The sequence below is a fragment of the Triticum urartu genome, chromosome 5A, assembly GCF_056163025.1.
Source record: "Triticum urartu cultivar PI428250 chromosome 5A, HENAU_Tu73, whole genome shotgun sequence".
NCBI lineage: Eukaryota > Viridiplantae > Streptophyta > Magnoliopsida > Poales > Poaceae > Triticum > Triticum urartu.
Genome location: NC_141877.1, coordinates 446,996,412 through 447,016,196, shown reverse-complemented (window position 1 = coordinate 447,016,196; position 19,785 = coordinate 446,996,412). Strand labels below are relative to the sequence as shown.

At 49.7% G+C, this 19,785-nt stretch overlaps 3 protein-coding genes across 5 annotated transcripts; 1 reads left to right on the top strand and 2 right to left on the bottom strand.

The window, feature by feature from the left end:
- Nucleotides 1-365: 365 nt before the first annotated feature.
- LOC125509601 (beta carbonic anhydrase 5, chloroplastic) lies at nt 366-5,367 on the top strand. 3 transcript variants are annotated; one of them, XM_048674606.2, is made up of 10 exons: nt 1,571-1,989; nt 2,084-2,136; nt 3,247-3,408; nt 3,505-3,553; nt 3,644-3,757; nt 3,857-3,910; nt 4,019-4,110; nt 4,196-4,301; nt 4,688-4,913; nt 5,028-5,367. In XM_048674606.2, exons 1-9 carry the CDS (start codon nt 1,894-1,896, stop codon nt 4,883-4,885), a joined length of 924 nt encoding a protein of 307 aa, XP_048530563.1. In that variant the 5' UTR covers nt 1,571-1,893; the 3' UTR covers nt 4,886-4,913; nt 5,028-5,367. The 3 variants fall into 3 exon arrangements, with proteins under 3 accessions (XP_087382506.1, XP_048530565.1, XP_048530563.1); XM_048674608.2 differs by lacking the exons at nt 1,571-1,989; nt 2,084-2,136 and adding an exon at nt 384-772; XM_087526380.1 differs by lacking the exons at nt 1,571-1,989; nt 2,084-2,136 and adding an exon at nt 366-772 and having other exon boundaries at nt 3,857-4,110.
- A 415-nt stretch (nt 5,368-5,782) lies between these two features.
- On the bottom strand, nt 5,783-6,637 carry LOC125509602 (transcription factor bHLH30-like). Its single transcript, XM_048674609.2, has 2 exons — nt 6,429-6,637; nt 5,783-6,330 (listed from the first exon to the last, which is right to left on the bottom strand). The coding sequence occupies exons 1-2, from the start codon at nt 6,615-6,617 to the stop codon at nt 5,884-5,886; spliced, it is 636 nt and encodes a 211-aa protein (XP_048530566.1). The 5' UTR covers nt 6,618-6,637; the 3' UTR covers nt 5,783-5,883.
- A 10,298-nt stretch (nt 6,638-16,935) lies between these two features.
- On the bottom strand, nt 16,936-19,055 carry LOC125509600 (uncharacterized). The gene has a single exon (XM_048674605.2). It carries the CDS (start codon nt 18,933-18,935, stop codon nt 17,349-17,351), a length of 1,587 nt encoding a protein of 528 aa, XP_048530562.2. The 5' UTR covers nt 18,936-19,055; the 3' UTR covers nt 16,936-17,348.
- Nucleotides 19,056-19,785: the final 730 nt, after the last annotated feature.

Below are 19,785 nucleotides of genomic sequence, written 5' to 3'. Positions count from 1 at the left end.
GCTAGCCATCCAGCGTCCCTGGATGTTCGCCGCGAGGTGGTTTCGCCAAGCCGGACCACCGGCGTCCCGGTTTGCCGTCGGCGGCGGGGGTTCACTGGCTCCTCCGCCGTGCACCGATCCCCCCACAGGCAATGGCAAAGCAGAAGCGTCCCTGAACCCACGAGCAGGAAGAGAATCCGCTCACGTATAAGCGGAGTTGCGTGTCCGAACGCCCGTGTACGCAAAGGTGGAGATTGATTGGTACGTGACTCGGAGCTCCTATCCGCACGGCCCTTGGAGCACGCACGTCGTTCTCAATCATTTTTTTGTCAATCATCACGAGTTTTAAAGAGAGTTCATGGTTTCTCCCTCGCCTCCGGCCACCACACGTCCAGTCCAGTCCACGCCGCCAGCGCCCAACAAACCCGTTCCTTTCGTCTACCTGTCCGCTCCGCCCAGCTCGACCCATCCATCCATCATCCATAGCACGTACTGTACCGCACGGAACCGCATCGCGCCACTCGTTGCCGGTTTTTCTACCCCCATGCGGCTCCGGGTCTCCAGCTAGGGGGGCCATTTCCGCCCGGAAACTGCCGTGTTCTATGCTCCCGTGGTCCTTGCGATCAGCAGCTCGCCGCTTGGCTGCCGCCACACGCGCAGCGGCCTCGGCTGCGGTGGCGGCGCGATCGCCGGCACCGGCACCGTGGCAAGAAAGGCCGCCTGCTGTCGAGGATAGAGAGGAGCGGGCCGCCGTGTGGGAGGACGATCACTGGCCTCGCCGTCGACCTCGACGGTGAGCGTGCTAACTAAGCTTGTGTTTGATCAAGAAATGTTGTCATGTATTGTTCAGTTCGGAGACTTCTCTCTGCTTCGCAATTGATCGCATGCTTGTGTACCGACTGCCCAATGCCCAGTTCGTTCGCTCCCTTCTCGACGTTCTCGTGCTGCTCGATCGAGCCAGCATCCATCCTGTTTCTGTGGAAGATACACGAAACACGAAACCATCTGCTCCTTTTGCCGACAAATAATGATCATACGTTGCTAATGAGTGTCGACCGCTAACTACTCCGAGTTAATGTTTATCTTTCAACATTAACATTCAGTAAGTTTGTACTCCCTTCCTTTTCATTTACTCTGCATATCAGCTTTGACTAAAATCAAACTTTATAAAGTTTGACCTATTTTATAGAAAACAATATTAACATTTACAGTAACAAATTTATATGATGTGAAAATATATGCAACGATGAATTCAAATGATATATATTTCGTGATGTATATGTTAATATATTTTTCATTCTTATATGAAGTTGGACTTTACACAAACCCCCCTAATATGCAAAGGAAATAAAAACGGAGGAAGTACAAACCAACATTGACACACGCCACTTTTTTATTTTTGAGCAACAACACATTACACGTTTTTTTTTTGAGACAAACAACACATTACACGTAGGTTGACAAGACAGTGATCCAGTATTCCAGTCGACACAGCCCAATTATTCTACAACTCGATAAGCCATGGCCCGTGGGCGTGGGCCCAGGAATCAAAAGAAGGCCGCGAAGCCACACACGGCACCCACCCACTCCAACTTCTGCGGAATCCAACGGCCAGGATCGTCCCATCAGAGCGAACCAAGGGACAACCGCCCAAGGCGTCATCCCCCTTCACACTCGTACAGCTGTACTCCAACGAGTCCCCTTCCAACCGTCGTCGACGTTTCCGCCGCTCAACGGCCCAACGACCCTAATTTAATCCCACCTCGGCGCCGCACCGCCCGGGCCTCGGTTTCTCCGTCGCATCGCCGTCGTGCCCGTCCTCGGCGCCCCCGTAAAAAGCCTCGGCCATCGCCGCCCCTCCTCAAATGCCCGAGACCCCCACGACCCCTTCCGGCGCCTACCCGTCCACACCCCATGGCCCCCAGTCTCCTCCGGCCCGCCTCCCCGTGCCGCCCCCTCGCGCCGGCCCCCTGCGCCGCCGGCCCCGGCCGGAGCCGCGCCACCGTGTCGGTGAGTGAGATTCCCCCTCTTGCCCATTTCCGGGGCCTCCGGGGCTCCTTGCGATCCCGTTTTGCTGATTCAAGGCTTTCGTGGGGCGCGGCAGATCGGTGATTCCAGGGCGCGCGGCGTTGCCCTGAGGGCGGCAGGATCTGGACGGTGAGTTAGTTATCCTGTCTGTGGCGTGAGCTTTGTAGCTTTGGTACTTTGGATGAGTGGCCAGACCGCAGAATTAGTTATCTGTGGCGTGCTGAATTTCTGCTTTGATATGTTTTTGCTACTCTCGCTCTCTGTCTGGGTGGTGACGCCGTGCACAAATCAGAAGTTTTTAGAGCAGTGTCTGTATGTTTATGTGGAGCTGCTGTGTTTCTGGGTGCCTAGCTCTGTAGCTTGCATGCAAGTGTTTTTACGGGTTAATTTAGCTGGCCTCTCAATTCTCAGTGTCACTAGTTTAATGTGCATGGCTCTGTTCTTCGTATTTCGTCAGTGTTATGGAAGATCGAAAGAGATCCAAAATTGGGGAATAATAAATCTCGGCATGTGCGATTCTTTTAAGGAAGGGAACGGTGTAATTATGGAACTTTGATTAATGTTTTCTGTCGCACTGATATATGATTCAGATTGTAATTTGTTGTGATGCACTGTTTTCTACTGGGAAACACTACGATAATTAGATATGCATAGTTCACTACTGCCCTGGGCTATACTATACTGTAGCATTTTAAATTATATCTTGGGACAGTTACTCATGGATTTCTACTGTCGATATGTTAATGATTAGTTCCAGTTTAGCCCTTTAGGCTGTCGGTTGTAGAAATGTTATCTCTCTTTCACTCAAACAAGCATAGAATTGGGGCACACATTTTGTTTTGTTGACTATTCTTGGCTGGTTGATCGATTATGCTCACAACTGTGTAGTGCTATCTCTGAAATCGAAATGAAATGCTAACACACAGGCAATGCAGTAGGCCTGAAATGAATGTTTTGTGAAGTTAACGTAGTGCTGGAAAACACTGAATTTTACAATTTGCCCACTTGATATTAAGAGCATGATTGGTTTGATGTCAGCAGTAGGCAAAATCAGAAGTTGCCAAAAGTTGATAACTGTTCTGAGATCAGCAAGAAAAGTCGGTAACCAACCTATCACTAGCCGGCATGCCAATTTTTGGTATCAAATGAATCGTGCTCTAAATCTTTGATTTATCTAATGAGGAACATTCTGTTGTAGTATATTATGTCTCACCATAATAAAGTATATATCATCTGCAGGAGCGATTTCTCATGTACTACAAAGGCCTCGACAGATCATTCTGGCTTGACCCGACAACTTCTAGATTTTCAACATGATACTGTAGATGAGACAGATGGAGGATATGATCCATTCAGTCAACTAAAAGAGAGGTTCACGGACTTCAAGCAACGAAACTATGTGTAAGTTGATCATATAGTACATAGTGAATAATTCATTTTCATAAGTTAGATGAATATCTTCGTCTCTTGACGTTGCTGTATTTGTAACGTGGTCAGGGAAAATTTTACCAATTATCAAAAACTTGCTGAGCAGCAAACACCAGAGGTATAGCGTCATGTTAATTCCAAATCTTCGTAATTTTCACTGTACTGCCCCTTATTTGTATTGCTTTTGGTTTCATGTTCCTGTGTCCAGTTCATGGTGGTTGCTTGTGCTGACTCCAGGGTCTGCCCTACCAGTATTTTAGGGCTTCAGCCTGGTGATGCATTCACTGTCCGTAATGTGGCAAATTTGGTACCACCATATGAGGTATTACTAATTTAGCATATCTTTATGTTTTGTTAAACTTTTAAAGCAATGCAGTTTCTATTGGGGATGTTCTGATAGTAAATAATGTTGCAATATAAGCATGGAGCTTCAGAGACTACTGCAGCACTAGAGTTTGCTGTCAACTCACTTCAGGCAAGAATCTTTTTTCATATGGCTTTCATTTTTATTTCCTCCCATGCATGTGACAGATCATTTGTAGCGAAGTATCCAGTATTGAAACAATTGTGTTCCTTTGCTCAGGTACCTAATGTGTTGGTGGTAGGTCATAGTCGTTGTGGTGGCATCCAGGCACTAATGAGTATGAAGAGTAAGAAAGACGATCGAAGCTCTAGGTACAATTCTCTTCCCATTTCTCCTTTCGAGATTCTGTATATGTACTTTTACATGATGCAAGCCTGGTTTGTTTTTATTGAACAGAACCTTTATCAGAGACTGGGTCTCACTTGGGAAGAGTGCAAGATTAAGCACAGAAGCAGCAGCTGGAAATTTGAGTTTTGAATCACAGTGCAGACATTGTGAAAAGGTGATTTTGTTCATATCAGTATGATGCGTGATTGCAAGAAGTAGGAACTGTCTGAAAATATTGCTTCCAGAGTAGTGCATTGGATTGGTCTCTTGCACGGCCTTATTTATTCCATGTCATCTCAAGATGTTAGACAGCATGCACTCAAGGTTACTTTGTTGGTTGAGTTCATATGCATTCAAGTTTTGGAATTAGATACAGTGGTTTTGTAGCTCTACATGTCAAAATTGTCTCGACATGCATGCCAAATGGCTATTGTTTCAAATGTTTGATCAATGTACGGTTCCATGAAATTTGAGCATGTGAGATAGTTGAACCTAGAGGCATGTCTACCTATTATCTAAAGTGGAACCATCGTCTGACATTGAATAAATTGTTTGATGCAGGAATCAATTAATAGCTCACTGTTGAACTTGTTAACATACCCTTGGATAGAGGAAAGGGTGAAGGAAGGGAATTTGAACCTTCATGGGGGATACTACAACTTTATTGATTGCACATTTGAGAAGTGGACATTAGTGTACCGTCCAGGGCTGGAAGGTGGCAGCAAGTATGCCATAAAGAACAGGTCTACCTGGTCTTGATCAATGAACAAGCATTATTTATACTCTGGTAAAGTTCACTCTGCTCCCTGTGGTTAAGCATGGTTTTACTCTGCCATTTTGCTGCTATATTCGTTGCAACTTGCTCCAGGTTGTATTGACAAAGAAACTCTTTTCACTGCAGAGGAATAAAACCGGAATGGAGTAAAGTTGGACACAGCGAACAATACATTACTACCAAAGTAAAGCCTGTAAACTGCCGGGACAAAGCGAATTCAATCCAGCTGCTGTGCGTTATCTGTCTAGAATCGTGAAATGGCGGCCAGTAAAACTGCAAAACCATAGTCAAAGGAAACAAATGTATAATGCTGCCTCATTTGGCAGACCTTGTGTTGTAACATCTGTATAATGTTTGATGTATCATTGTAACAATAAGATACAGCTTTGTAATGTCTGTTTTATCAGTGTATAATTATTTTGAATGCATGCCTGACTCAAATAAGCAAAACTGTGATGCAATGCTATTTTGAATCCATTCCGCTTCCTTTGTACTCTGTCCCATAATATAAGAGTGTTTTTGACATTTGTCAAAAGCGCTCTTATATTACGGGAAGGAGGGAGTAGTTCATTGCCATTCCTATTTATTTCTGTTATCTGAGAGCAATATTTCTTGCCTCCTTTTCATGACTCTGTACTGCTAAGATTCCAAACGGTACTGGGCGACTGTTCTGCTATCATTCATAATGCTGCATCAGCAACTCTCTGTTCTACAGTGCATCACTGGCGAACAAACAGCAACCGGTTGATGTGTTAAATCCAGAGGATACTGTGCTGACATTGGTCTAAATTTCTCTCAGTGCCTGTACTTTTACACTGCCATTACAGAACCTGAAGGACATGGTTCAGTGATTGCAAAGCCAAGCTGAATCGGAAAACACAGATCAAACTAAATATTCTGTGATATATAAAAAGCCTACTGATCCTACAGGTTGATACACGCTTGTGAATTAAACATGCTGGCACAGAGCATCATGGTGTCACTAGCTGCCTAAACCCTGGGAGATGAGCGCCGAGAAGCGCTGCCTCTTGTAGCCCTCCACGGCGAGCAGCTGGTCCTCCCGGCTGAGCAGCACGGCGCGGAGCGCCGCGTGCAGCGCCGGCCGGGACGCGCCGGCGGCCTGCCCGGCCTCCAGCTCCAGGACGCTCCGCGTCCTCCCGCCGACGGTGGCGATCTCCGCGCGCACCGCCCTGGCGCTGACGGAGCGCACGGCGCGGCCCAGCTCGGACATGAGCCCCGGGCGGTCGGCGCAGCACACCCACGCCCTGACGCGCTTGGCGCTCTCCCGCGCGTCCCAGCGCTCCTCCTCCACCCCCACCTCGTCGCTCTCCCCCGGCACCGCCACGCCCGCCACCGCGCCGCCGTCCGCGTCGCCCCGCAGCTCGCGCACGTGCCGCACCACCTCGCCCAGCAGCGCCGCCTTGTCCATCTGCGCGCGCGCACGCCCGTCAAACGTGTCCGGCTCGGTTCAGCTGGCATCATCACCGCAACGATGACTATGACGAGCATGGGAAGCAGCGAGCTCACCTGGGAGGCCGACGGGAGGAGGCTGCGCAGCGTGGCGAGGTGGGTGTTGATGCGCTGCCGCCGCTTGCGCTCCGCCTCGCTGTGGCTCCTGCTAGTCCGGGCGCCGCGTGCCGGCGGCGAGCGCTGATCGTCCATCTCCACCTCCGCCTCCGCCTCCTCCGGCTCGCCGCTCCGTGTCGGCAGCACCATCTTGGGCCACTTGGAGCCGTTTGAAACGACCGGGAGGCGGGAAGCCGGGGCGTTAAATAAGGGTGGCGCCGACACGCGCGGCTTTACCGCGGTCGCTCGACAGTGTCCCGATCCGCGGCGCCGGTCGGGCCGAGAGGCGCGCGCGTGATGCCTTGCTGACCTTGCAACCACCAACTCTCTTTGCCGCCTTTTACCTCCTCCTGGGGGTAAAATTGAAATCGAACGGGCGATCAAACGACAGCGGCGACTGCAGCTCATACGCCGTGTCGCCTCTTTCCCGCGCGACGTGCAACTATTTTTTAATGGACGGGTGCCGCTTTTGCCGGGCCTTTGGAATGTACTGTACGTACGTGCGTGGTAATTCTGTCGGAGGGACCGAGGGATCGATCACGGTGAAAAAGTGTCGGCGAACAGAGCCGCCTCGCCTTTTACGACGGCGCTACGCTACACCATCATCGGATACACGGTGCGCGTGACCCTACGGAGTACGTGCCGTACGTGTCGGGGATGGACAGCCAAAGACGAGCGAGCGGTCAAGGGCCCGATGATTTTTTGCAGCAAAAAAGTGGCGACGGACGGACAGATGATGGCCACCGCCTGCCTGCCTGCCTGCTTGCTTTAACCGCGCCGTGCCCCCTCCCGCCGTAACAACGGCGCTGCGACGCGCCGCCGCTTTAGGCTACAAGGGAAAAAGCTACGCTCATGATCCACGTCCGCGTCGACGTAGTGCGCCATGCGGCGGCACAGTGGGGACTCGTGGTTTTCGCCGGGGTCCGGCCCGCCGGCGAGAGGCCCGAGAGGGGAACAGCGCCGTCGGGTTCTTCGGGCCCCCGTCCTTTTGCTCCGTGCGGTCGATGTAGCGCAACAGGGACGGCGTGTGCTCCGGCTGATCCTCCCGCTGCCCGCCTTCAATGAATGGCGTGCAGGGTTTGTCGATCGATCGATCGGTGCATATGATCGGTCTGTGGGTGGAAAGGGGGCGGCATCGTGCTGTGCGTGCGATTGCCGACCGACAGGCTTTGTGGTTTGCAGGCGGTGATCCCGTCGCCGCTCGTCAAAGGGGATGCAGCGCGGCGGCCCACCCTGCTGACGACGTCGGTACCGCTCGCGCGTAAAGGCTTATCCGAGGCTAGTTCATCGACAGGGCGCCTCCAAACGTTCGCTGACACGCGTCGTCCAAAGTTAGCCATCAAAATCAAACGACATGCAGCCGACTGTAAATCAAACGGTGGAGCAGTACAGCTCTGGTGCATGAGATGGCTAGATCAGCTGCGTCGTCTGCAAATCGTCTGTTCAGCGTCGTCTATATAGCACGACTCCATCAAAATTCTTCGTTTCAAATATTTCAAACACGAAATTCAGACAGAATATAGTCTAGCTCAATATATCACGTGCAAACTTGTCAAATTTAAAGAGGTTGATATGTTAAATAAAAATACGTGAAATCTGACCTCCTAGGCATTGACCTTCGAGAGTGCCGGCACGTCCATCGTTGTCGTTGTCGACATCGCCGCCCCACCAGTCACGGAAGCCGCCTCAGCCACCACGGCATCCATCCCTGATTGCGATGTCGTGTCGTCGACCCTACTATTCAGCATCCTCCTCTGCCTTGCTTTGTCTTCACTCGGCCTTGAGACGGAGCTTTCGCTCCGACGAGTCCTTGGCTGAAAATGTCCTGGATGATCCAACACCCGTGGCTGACGTCGATCTCCTTGGCCTCCCACGAGCACTAGGTGGCGAAGACGTGCGACAACGTCACCTATGTTTCTGTGAACGCTGTCGAGCAACACACCCAGCTCTGTTGCGCTTCGGTAAGGCATTGTGGGTCCCGATGAGGACGACGACCTGCTGCCACCGAGATAGTACTCGAGGCGGGTGCGCGACGGCGGAGGGGATGACCCCCACTCCAACGTGCTAGCACGTGGCCGAGGAGGAGGCACCCGCTCATGCTTGACAGCCGAGTGCCATTGGTTGTCGCAATGGCGAGGCGGTGCGGAATGCGGGGACGTCGCCTACTGTGGCCGACAAAATGATGATTTATAAATAGTGAACAGTACATGCATTGTTCATCTTTCCAAATCATGGTTTTGTAGTTTTTGTGTAGCTCCACATATAGTTGCTTATTTCATCATCAAATTTTGCACATGTGCACGTTCATATGGACATGTAGAATGTTTTTTAAAATTTCTTTGAAAGTTTGACATACCATTTTTGTCGGTATTCAAAATACAGTGCTCAATGGAGCACGTGCAACAAAGTGAGTGTTTGCCATAAAATGTCCTTTGTCATCTCATATAATAGTCGCTATCGCCCCTTCACACCACCATGGATCCAACACGGTGATCTCCAATGGCGGCTCAGCTTGGCTAGGTCACCAGAATATAGATTCAACCAAATCCCTATCCCAAACACTCATAGTTGCATCAATGAGATCAATCGCTTTAGATATAAGGGTAAGACCAGTTCTTGTCAGGAGCTTGATGGGACCAATGGGCTACTCCAAATAGTAACCCTATCTCCATATCTAATTCTTCAACTCTGAATAAGATTTGCTCTCATAGTCTTCACTCGAAGATATAGGATTTTAGTTAAGCATCACTTCAGTCATTCTGACTGGTTCTCTTGAACCCCACTTAACAGTACAGTGGTTCTTATGACTCATCAAAGAAGAAAAAGAACGACGAAACTGCTAAGTCTTCACGCTCCATAGTCTTCACACGATGTCTTCTCTTGTCATAGTCTTCAATGTGAATGTCTTCACATACCACCTTTGATTTCAATGTCTTCATACATTTTTAGGGGTCATCTCTGGTAGGAAAACCGAATCAATGAGGGACTTCTACCTGTGTTATCCTGCAATTCTCACAAACACATTAGTCCCTCAACCAGGTTTGTCGTCAATACTCAAAAACCAACTAGGGGTGGCACTAGATACACTTACAATCTCCCCCTTTTTGGTGATTGATGACAAACTGGTTGAAGTTTTCAACGGGAAATAAAATATGTGAAATTGTAAAGGATAGGGTATTGTCTTCATAAGTTGCAAAGGCTCCCCCTGAAGATATGCATATAAGTAATTTGCTTTTGGAATGCAAATGCACATGGCAGGTTGTACTTGTGGAGATCCTCTTCAACCCATGATGACAATTCGTCATGCATGATATGATGTAACGAAGATAATGACATGCATAATGGAAAATGGACGTCTGCAAAATGATCTAAGTGCGAAATTTATCATCGCACATGCGGAATTTATCATCGCATCACAGAATAGCAAATAAGTAGCAGACGACCATCGAGTTTAAGTGTTACAACTCAAAGAACCAAATGTATCGAAAACGAGAGTTGTAAGCACTTGGCAAAAGTGGCAAAAAGTAAAGCAACCACCCATATGGACCCGCTTGAAGACTATCAACTCATATGATTCTCCCCCTTTTGTAAGTGAGGACCAAAAAGGTTTGAAGACATAGAGCGCCTACTCGTTCCCATGAGGTGCAGGCGAGGCAGCAGGGTCGTCGTTGAGGTCCGGTGGTGCAGAAGAACTTGGTGCATTGTCGACACGCGCTGAAGTTGGAGGAGGTGAAGTTGCATCATCTTGGTCATCGATGACTCTGGCATTCACTATCGCAACTGAGGACGAGTAGTCAGAGTCTTCAAGTGAGGGAGTCCTACGCAAGTGAGCATTTTTGGGAGGAGTTGAGTCAAACTTGAACCGTTCGGTGAAGCCATCGTCTTGCAGATCAGCTTCAGCACTAAGTAAGGTCAAACTCTTCCACGACCTCCGACAGGTTTCATGAGTGACAAAGGCATTCTTGGTGGCAAGATTGTGAATGCGGTTGACATCCACCAAGAGGCTTTGCATCTGACGCTTAAGCCAGTCGTGATGTTTGTCCTGTTTCTGGTGCAGCGCGACGAGAAGCTCTCGGTCATTTAGGACACGAGATCGCCTTCGAGGTCTTTGCGCAATGGTGCTACCAGTGGCGTCAGTTTGAGCGCGAGGGGCACGTGTGTTGCCAGCAAGAGGATAAACCCGAGAAAATGCCGGAACTCCTTCAATAGGCTGGGTGAAGCTTTGGTGATCAACATTGTGAAGATAAATGGGATCCTTAGCAGGCTCTGGGTAAATAGCTTCAACTGACAGATCAACCTCTGGCAAGAATATAAGATGATTGCGCGCAGACGGCTGATAGTTGAAGGCAGAGTGACGCTTGATAAGACGCATGACCCATGGAGTATAGAATTTCAACCCAAAAATGTCGGAGCCAGATGCAGCCAACTGCCTGATGAAGAAGTCTTGAGCATTGAAGCTGATGCCATTGAAGATATAGAAAATCAAAGTCTTCATTGCTCCTTCAAGCTTCGCTGCAGATGAATGTCCTTTGACAGGCCATAGAGTCTTCCTGATGATATGGTAAATGGTGCGAGGCAGGTACTCTAGGTCTTCAACAAAGAACTCAGATGGGTATTCAGCGTCGTGTGGCAGAGGCTTCATCATGCTCAGCATTTGACTCATGTTGGGTTCTGGCTTCTGAAAGCTGCTTTCCAAGGCATTTTGGTGTTGTTGACAACCTGGTTCATAGTATTCACCAAGAGTGGGCAGGCCTGTGAGCTCAATGATATCAAGAGCTTTAGCTTCATAATGGACATTGCCTGTCATCCACTCAAGGACCCAAGTCTTTGGATCCCTGTTGTAGCCTCGAATGTGAAGAGTTGCATAGAACTGTAGCAGAAGCTCTTCATTCCAGTGTTCCTTATCTGTGACAAACTACAACAGTCCAGCATCTCTGAAGCAATCCAACGCTTTTTCAAGGCAGGGCAGACCAACTATAGCTTCAGAGTCGAGGCGCATATGTGGAAATATGCGCCCTTGATTGTATAGGACGCAGGAATAGTAGCTGCGTTGCTGATAGCTCCAGAACCGATCTGATGAAATGCGAGGTCTGGTATAAGGGTTCTTGGAGCTGTTGAAGAAGGTGTTATGTGCCATGAAGCCATTCACATTGAAGACCCCAGGTGAAGTGGCAGTGCCTGGGAATCATGAAAGTCTTTGCTTGGGCTTTTCGACTTGAGGTCTGTGCTCGACATGATACTCAAATTGTGGACCCGCAGCAGGTGGAGGAACCAGAACGGGCCAGCAGACCATAACAGGCTGACCACGATCAAATGCCAGCTCAATTGTATGAGGTCTTGGAGGGGGAATAGGAGCATTGGCATTGTCTTCATGGGCTTCAGGGGCCACATTGGTTTCAGGTGCTTGTACCTCAGGTGCTTTAGCATTGACTTCGGTTGCTGCAGTGGCTTCAGGTGCTTGGACTTCTGGCACCGCAGTAGCTTCAGGCACCGTATTAGCTTCAGCCATGATGACGTCATTGGCTTCAGCGGTGATGTTGGTGGCCGCCTCAGGGTTGTTAACCTCCACTTCAGGAGTTGGAGGGTCGGACACGTCCTCCTCGAGAACAATATCTTGGTGGGACGGGGGTGTAGCAACTCTTTCAACTCTTGGTGCTTCTTCTTCATCGGCTGATGCAGCCGGAATATCTTCAGCCATTTTGGCTTCGGACTCAGACTCGTGCATAGTGGGAGTGACTTGGGGCCTAGGTCCTTTGCGAAGCCTGCGTAATGCGGGCGGCCCTTGTGGAGATGGAGTGTGCTGGGCCTCAAAGTCATCGTCATCTTGCACTAGTAGGGTAGCTTGCAGTTGGGGAGAGCTTGGAGTGTCTTATCGTTGTGGGTGATCAGCCCACGACGCATCCTGAGCAGTTGGCGTCAAAGGACGACCAATGCTGATGAGTTCGTTGTGCATGAACACAGACGATGATACCAATTGGTGCTCGATCTGAGGAAGGACTTCATCATCTTCAACATTGTCGTGAGGACCAATGTCTTCAACCGCGGTGGGGTCAACAGCTGGATTATCTTCAGGATTGTCTTCAGCTTCAGGAGCCTCTGTGGAAGCACAGGCTCATGAACTATCAACTGGCGCTCTCGATGTTCAGACGCAGGAAGAGCCACTGAGATTGGCTCGACATTAAGGGGCTCTGTGGGAGCAGCCCGATCTCTCTTCTTGGTTTTGCGTTTCTTGGATGAAGGAGCATCATCAGTAGTGCCCTTGGTTTTGCGCTTTCTGGCTTCAGCTTCAGCGGCCCTTGTTTTCTTCAGTTCTGAAGCCACTGTGGGGACCTTAGGCTTCGAGCCTGTCATACTGGCTGGGAAGACAGTTGGATGTACTTCCTGCCTTGGTGCTTCGGGTTCTGCCACAACTGGCTTCTTCTTCTTCTTGGCCGCCATTCTGGGGTCGATTCCTGGTCGCCCCAAGGCCTTGCGCTTTTCAGGCTCATTGTATCCTTGGACACATTTAGCAGCAAGATCCTTCATGCACTCACGAGAACCTTTGGCTTCTTCGTGTTTGGTTCAGAATGCTTCCTTAAGCTCATGCATCATGGTCTGGAAGTTCTGAATGTCTTCAACATTGAGCTTGGCCATGTGCTTCTTGAACCGAGCCTTTTCATAATCTATCTTATGCTTCAGTTCAACAATCTTCTGAGCTAGAGCCAGCTCAGCAGCAATGGCTTCGTGGAAGGCGACACTGAGGCCAATGGGAAGCTGAAGATCATCAAAGCTGACATTTGGGCTGTCAAACCACTCATCAATGAATGTGTTGATGATTTCAACATCAAAGAGAGGAAGGTCATTGAAGATTTCTGTCTCTTGCTTACTCTTGATCAACTGCTCAAGAGCATTATCGCCAAGATCTTCGTCGCTGGACAGATCAATGGCGTTATTGCGCAGAATAGCAGCAGCGGTCAGTGCTTGGCTAGTGAGTTGCAAGGGCATCTTCACTTTGGAAGTCTTGGAGATGCGTGGCAAATCTTCAGACTGCACATTGAGTTTAGGAGGTGCAGTGGCCAGAGGCTTCGCCCGTTGGTTCCTATGACTCATCAAATCTTCAGACAAGTACGGTGGTTCCTATGACTCATCAAAGAAGAAAAAGAACGACGAAACTGCTAAGTCTTCGCGCTCCATAGTCTTCACGCGATGTCTTCTCTTATCATAGTCTTCAATGTGAATGTCTTCACATACCACCTTTGACTTCAATGTCTTCATACATTTTTAGGGGTCATCTCTGGTAGGAAAACCGAATCAATGAGGGACTTCTACCTGTGTTATCCTGCAATTCTCACAAACACATTAGTCCCTCAACCAGGTTTGTCGTCAATACTCCAAAACCAACTAGGGATGGCACTAGATGCACTTACAGAATCTTTCTTTGGTCCAACACTCGACACGCCTCCATTTATATCATACTAATGTTTGAATTCCAGCCCATATGCTCAACCAAGTGAAACTTGAGCTTTTTCTTTGGTCCAGCACTCAAAACACCTCCGTTTGGATAATACTTTGAACCCACGGTGTCCAGAACTCAACACACCTTCTCATCTTCTCCTCAAGCTTGACGTAAAGAAAGCATTTGACTATGGGAGATGGAAATATCTTTTGGACCTTATGGAGAAACATGGCTTTCCCTCAAGATTCTGCAATTGGGTTGTGGCTCTCCTCTGCACCTCATCATCCCAGATACTCCTCAACGGAGTGCCCAACAATCCCATTTGGCATGGGAGAGGTCTTCACCAAGGAGATGCGCTGTCCTTACTCCTCTTTGTTCTTGCCATTGATCCACTACAATAAATCCTGCAAACGGCAACGTGGGAGAGGGGCCAACAATCTTCCTGGCTCCCATCAAGGAAGATGTGGACATGCTCATATGCATTCTGTAGAGTATTGATGAGTTCGCATATTTAGTTACAAATGCAGGAAAGAGCTTTGGCCCCTATCAGATCCTCCAATATTAACCTCGATGACGACTTTAGCACCTTCCCCATTGTGTGCTCACAGTTCTCTATGTGGTACCTCGGTCTATCTCTTTCAGTGAACCGCTTGCGAGATGTTGATTTTCAACATCTTGTGGACAAAATTACAAGTAAAGTTATGTGTGGGTCGGGAAAATACACCACCATGGCCGGTTGGAGCACTTGGATTCAATCGGTCATCACCTCGCAAGCTATCTACCACCTCACATGCCTGATAATTCCGAAGGGATCCTTGTCTCCCATTACTAAGCTCCAAAGAGCCTTCCTTTGGGCTGGCTCGAACATGGTATCTGGAGGAAAGTGTAAGATAAGATGGGACCGTGTTTGCAGGCCCAAGGGCATATGGGTTTCGGGCATTTGGACATGGAGAAATTTGCATGTGCCTTGTGAATGCACTAGCCATGGTTAGCCTGGACACAATCGGAGAGGCCATGGGTGGGGCTTGGCCACCCTTGCGACGAGGCGGATCTGGACTTCTTCTTCGACCTCACGACAATCACCGTTGGAGATGGCAAAACTGCGCCGTTTTGGCACTCGCCCTGGCTTGACAGTCATAAGCCAAAGGATATTTCTCCGTCCATCTTTGCCATCTCCAAATGCAAGAACATGTCAATGGAAAAAGCTCTAGTGCATGAGAGGTGGATTGGCCGCATAAACATTAGTTCGGGCCTCACCGTGCAACACACAATTGAGTTCGTGGATCTTTGGACGGAGCTTCGGGACATCAACCTCAACGAGAATATTGCAGGTGCCATTGTTCGAAACAACACCCCGTCAGGTAAGTACTCCACATTTTCGGCCTACCTAGCCCAACTCCATTACCCAAAAGACTCCCCTTTGAAGTCCACGGTGTGCAAAAATTTGGGCCCCTCCAAAGCATAAATTATTTGTGTGGCTCATCCTTCAGGACCGAGTGTGGACGACGGACCGGCCTTGGCGGAGGGGTTGGCCAAATTGTGGACTTTGCCAATTATGCAGGAGGGAGCAAGAGACGCCAGCGCATATTTTGTTAGCGTAGATACTCAAGGCGCATTTGGAGCGAAATTTGAAGATGGCTTGGGCTGCACCATGTGGACTTTGATGGGTGGAATAATTTCAACTCGGTCAAGGAGTGGTGGCTCTCCACGATCAACGCCAACGGTGCCACGACAAAAGCCTTGGCCTCAGGCCCTCAGCTGTTATGCTTGTATCTTGGGAGCTTTGGTGTGGGAGGAATGCTCGGGTTTTTAGGAATGTCTCATCAATACCAAGCACAGGTTTAAGTCCGAGGCCACTCTTTGGGGTTTGGACGGTGCAAAGCACCTAAGATCTTTTGTTACCAAGGTTAAATCCGAGGCCGCTCTTTGGGGTTTGGCCGGTGCAAAGCACCTAATACCTTTGATGCCACGAGAGCAGTACCGTTGTAAATTGGTTGCGTCTTGGTGGTTGTTTTTGTACTTGTTCGTAAACTCTCTTCTCAAAGCTTCTGCCTTCGTATCGAAAAGAAAAACTTTGAATTTGGCATATAAAGACTCCGGCTATGCCATTGCCACCAATCTCCAGCATTGCTCGGCGAGTACAACATATATAAGTTGAAAAAAAACCGACATTCCATCCATCTTTCTTTCTTTCGGGAATTTGGTTTCTCTTGATTGATCACAAAGCACGCCGTATGCAACAAACTGATCACAGAAGCATCACGAAAAGCATTCATATACACAATTCTGCACCTCCACAAAACAATTACCACTCTAGCCATAGAAGCTGTGCAGATATCATCAGCCAAATCTTATTGATGTTCGTCATCTTAAGATTACTGGGGCAACATGTATATGTGTTGCTTCGACCATAGTGCCATCACCTCAGCCTCCGATACAGCTCCAAGGAAAAGTACTGACGCTTTGTTCAAAAATGTTATTGCCGTGCTCTCTTCATATTTGACAGCACCATACATATAGCCAACAATTCTCTTTCAGCGAGAATCACGGTCTGATTCGAATTCACCATAACATAGCCAATGGTGCTCTTTTCAGGGTCCTCTTTCAGAGAGAATCATAGTAAAATTCAAATTCAAGCTGATTGAATCCCAGGTACAATTCAGCCAACCCAATTCAGTTCAGAGACAATCAGACTACAGTTTGGCCAACCAATTCATATATAGCCACTCCAACAATTCTCTTTTCAGAGTCCTCTTCCAGAGAGAACATAGTCAAATTGCATCTCAAGCTGAAACTGAATCAGAGCTACAGTTACGATAACCCAATTCAGTTCAAAGACCCGAACAATAACATGAATGCTTCAAAGATGAACCACTTGCAGTTTCACATAACTTGCTCATTTGACCTCTGATGTGGATCTAGGTAAGTAGGTACCATGTCCAAACATTGGTCCTCACCAGGCACACCATGTGAGGAACTAGACCAAAAGTAGCTTCTAATAAAAGTCAAAAGGACAACACAGCTTGCACAAACTGAACTGGAGAAGAAACACATAACATCAACTGTCCGATTATTGCAGCACATTGTTTGAATGTACATTGCTCAGTTAACAAAGAGCAATCCCCAGGAATCTTGGATCCACAAAGCTAGCTCAAGGAGAGTCATGAAATTGGACAGCATACAACAGCTACATCATCTAAAGCATAAATGGCAACAACGGTCACACAACTCATCAACTAAGAAAAGACTACCCGGTAAACAAATAACTTATTCCATCACTAAAGTAGCCATGCTTCTCATGTAGATACTGTCACTCTGTCAGCAGCAAATGAGTAGTATCCAACCAACAGAGCAAATGCTTCAGTCAACGACAACAGGATGAAATTAATAGCCGAACTAACCCGGTCTGACCTATGATCATGCCATGCCAATCATCTTCATCGCTATCAAGTCACAACTCGCAAACTCTTCTTGTTCTTGCTGCCTTTGGGTCGACCACGCTTCTTTGCTCCCACTTTCACTGACTTCACTCTCGTGGGCTGTACAGGTTCCGGCGCGGCAGGCACCTCCACTCTCGTGGGCATCACAGGTTCCGGCGCGGCTGGAGCCTCCACTCTTGTGGGCATCACAGGTTCCGGCACGGCTGGCACCCCCACTCTCATGCGCATTAAAGGTTCTGGCGCAGGTTCCGGTACCAGTGGCACCTCCACTCCCGTGCGCATCAAAGGTTCCGGCGAAGGTTCAGATGCCACTGGCCCCTCCCTTGCAGCACCTATGGTAATGGGAGTCCCATTCTCAGCAGCAACCCTACCATTGGCTCCAAGCCATGGCACATTCAGCTGGCCTGACCCCTGTGGCTGGGAATTGACCAGATCCGCGTAGCCAGGGCACCCAGGGAACCCAATGGGGAAGAAGCCCCAGGTACAATAATACATGTCAGTGCCCGGCACAATGGGCGGCGGCTCGGCCATTGCCTCGGCTACAAATGGCTGGTGGCAGCTGGAGCACTTCAGTTTGCGCGCCTCGTAGAGGCGATCATACTGGTGAATATGGGAGCACCCCTTGCACAATGTCCAGAACGTCGACGGAGGCAATGTGCCAGACTCCACCGGTGGAGTCGCTGCTCTGGCGGGTGGCTGGGAAGCTGCTTGCAGCGGACTCGGTTGTGGAGGCGGCGGTGGCTGGGTAGCAGGTTGCAGCGGACTCGGCTGTGGAGACAGCGGTGGCTTGGTAGCTGCTTGCGACGGACTTGGCTGTGGCCTGGTAGCTGCTTGCAGCCGGCTTGGCTGTGGAGACGGCTGTGGCTGGGTAGCTGCTTGCAGCGGGCTCGGCTGTGGAGGCGGCGGCGTCTGGGTAGCTGCTCGCAGCGAACTCGGCTGCGGAGGCGGCGGTGTCTGGGTAGCTGCTCGCAGCGAACTCGGCTGTGGAGGCGGCGTTGGCTGGGGAGCTGGCCGTACCGGGATCCGCTGTGGAGGTGGCCGTGGCTGGGGAACTGCCCATCCGGGGCTCTGCTGTGGAGGCGGCGACGGCTGCGGCCTCCTCTCCACCGCCGGCTGTTGCAACGGCGCGGGAGGGTGGGAAGCGCGAGGTGCAGCGGCTGCATCGAATTCGGCGTCGAGGGCAGACTTAAGTCCGGCGTTGGAGAGGAAGGCCCAGGCATCGGCGACGAGGCGGGCAGCCTCGGCGACGTACATCGAGCAGGGGCGGTCGGGGTGGGACCGGTTGAGGAGGAGGGAGAGCCGGCGGAACTTGGAATGGACGACGTCCGGGAGGCGCGATGCGGGCTTGGCAGAGTCGAGGCCGAGAACGGCGTACGGATCGGGCTGACCGCTGGGTAAGCGGCGGCGCTGGGACGCGAGGAGGACGTCGGCGGCGGCGTAGAGATCCTCGGCGCCCGGGGTACGGGGGTCGGCGGCGATGGCCTGGGAGGAGAACTCCTTGCAGCCCTCGAGGTCCTTCGCCATGAGGAGCTTCTCGGCCACGCTCATCCACTTGTCCGCCTGCCGCCGGGCGGCGGCGGCGGCCGGATCCATTGTTGGGTGGAGGGTGGGATTGAGGGTTCGGTGGAGGTGGAGCTCGAATTGGGGATGGATCTTTTCTTTTTTTCTCTGATGGTCGAATCGGGGATGGATCAGCTGGGTGTGCGTGGCGATAATAGCGATGTTAACATGGACGATTCCGACATAAACCAACGACTTTCCATGGGCCTGGGACGGCCCAATAGGAATCCGAATTTTGCTCATTACTCGAAATTCTCTCGTGATTTTTTAACACACAAGAGCATACGCTCATGCAAAGCACTTCCGAAAGACTGAGTCGGCATATCATCTTAAAATTGATAAAGTCACCATAGATACCTTCGTAGTCGACGGGAATGTCTTCTCGCAAACGTCTTCTCCCACTGAACGCACATAGCGGATGGCATGAAATAAATCTAGAAAAATGCGAACACCAATGTCAAGTCTAGAACTTAAACTCTGATAGACTGAAGATACCACTATCCTCCTAACCACCCAACAACAAGTTGGTTCACAAATACTTTGGTGATTACAAATGATGAAGCACATGAGCATCACTTGTCGGGCATTAGAGAGTTTCACATTCACGCGCGAGGGATGTTAAATTGGCCATGTGTGCTCTTTTCTAGATTTGTCCTTTAAAACTAAAATATCTCATAAACCGTGAGTCTAAATTACAAACCCTTTTTATCATTGTATTTCTTGCATCAAGATCTTTAAATTAGATCACATGTTGAAAGGCTTTTTATCGGTGTCAAAACCGGCGGATCTCGGGTAGGGGGTCCTGAACCGTGCGTCTAGGCCGGATGGTAACAGGAGACAAGGGACACGAAGTTTTACCCAGGTTCGGGCCCTCTCGATGGAG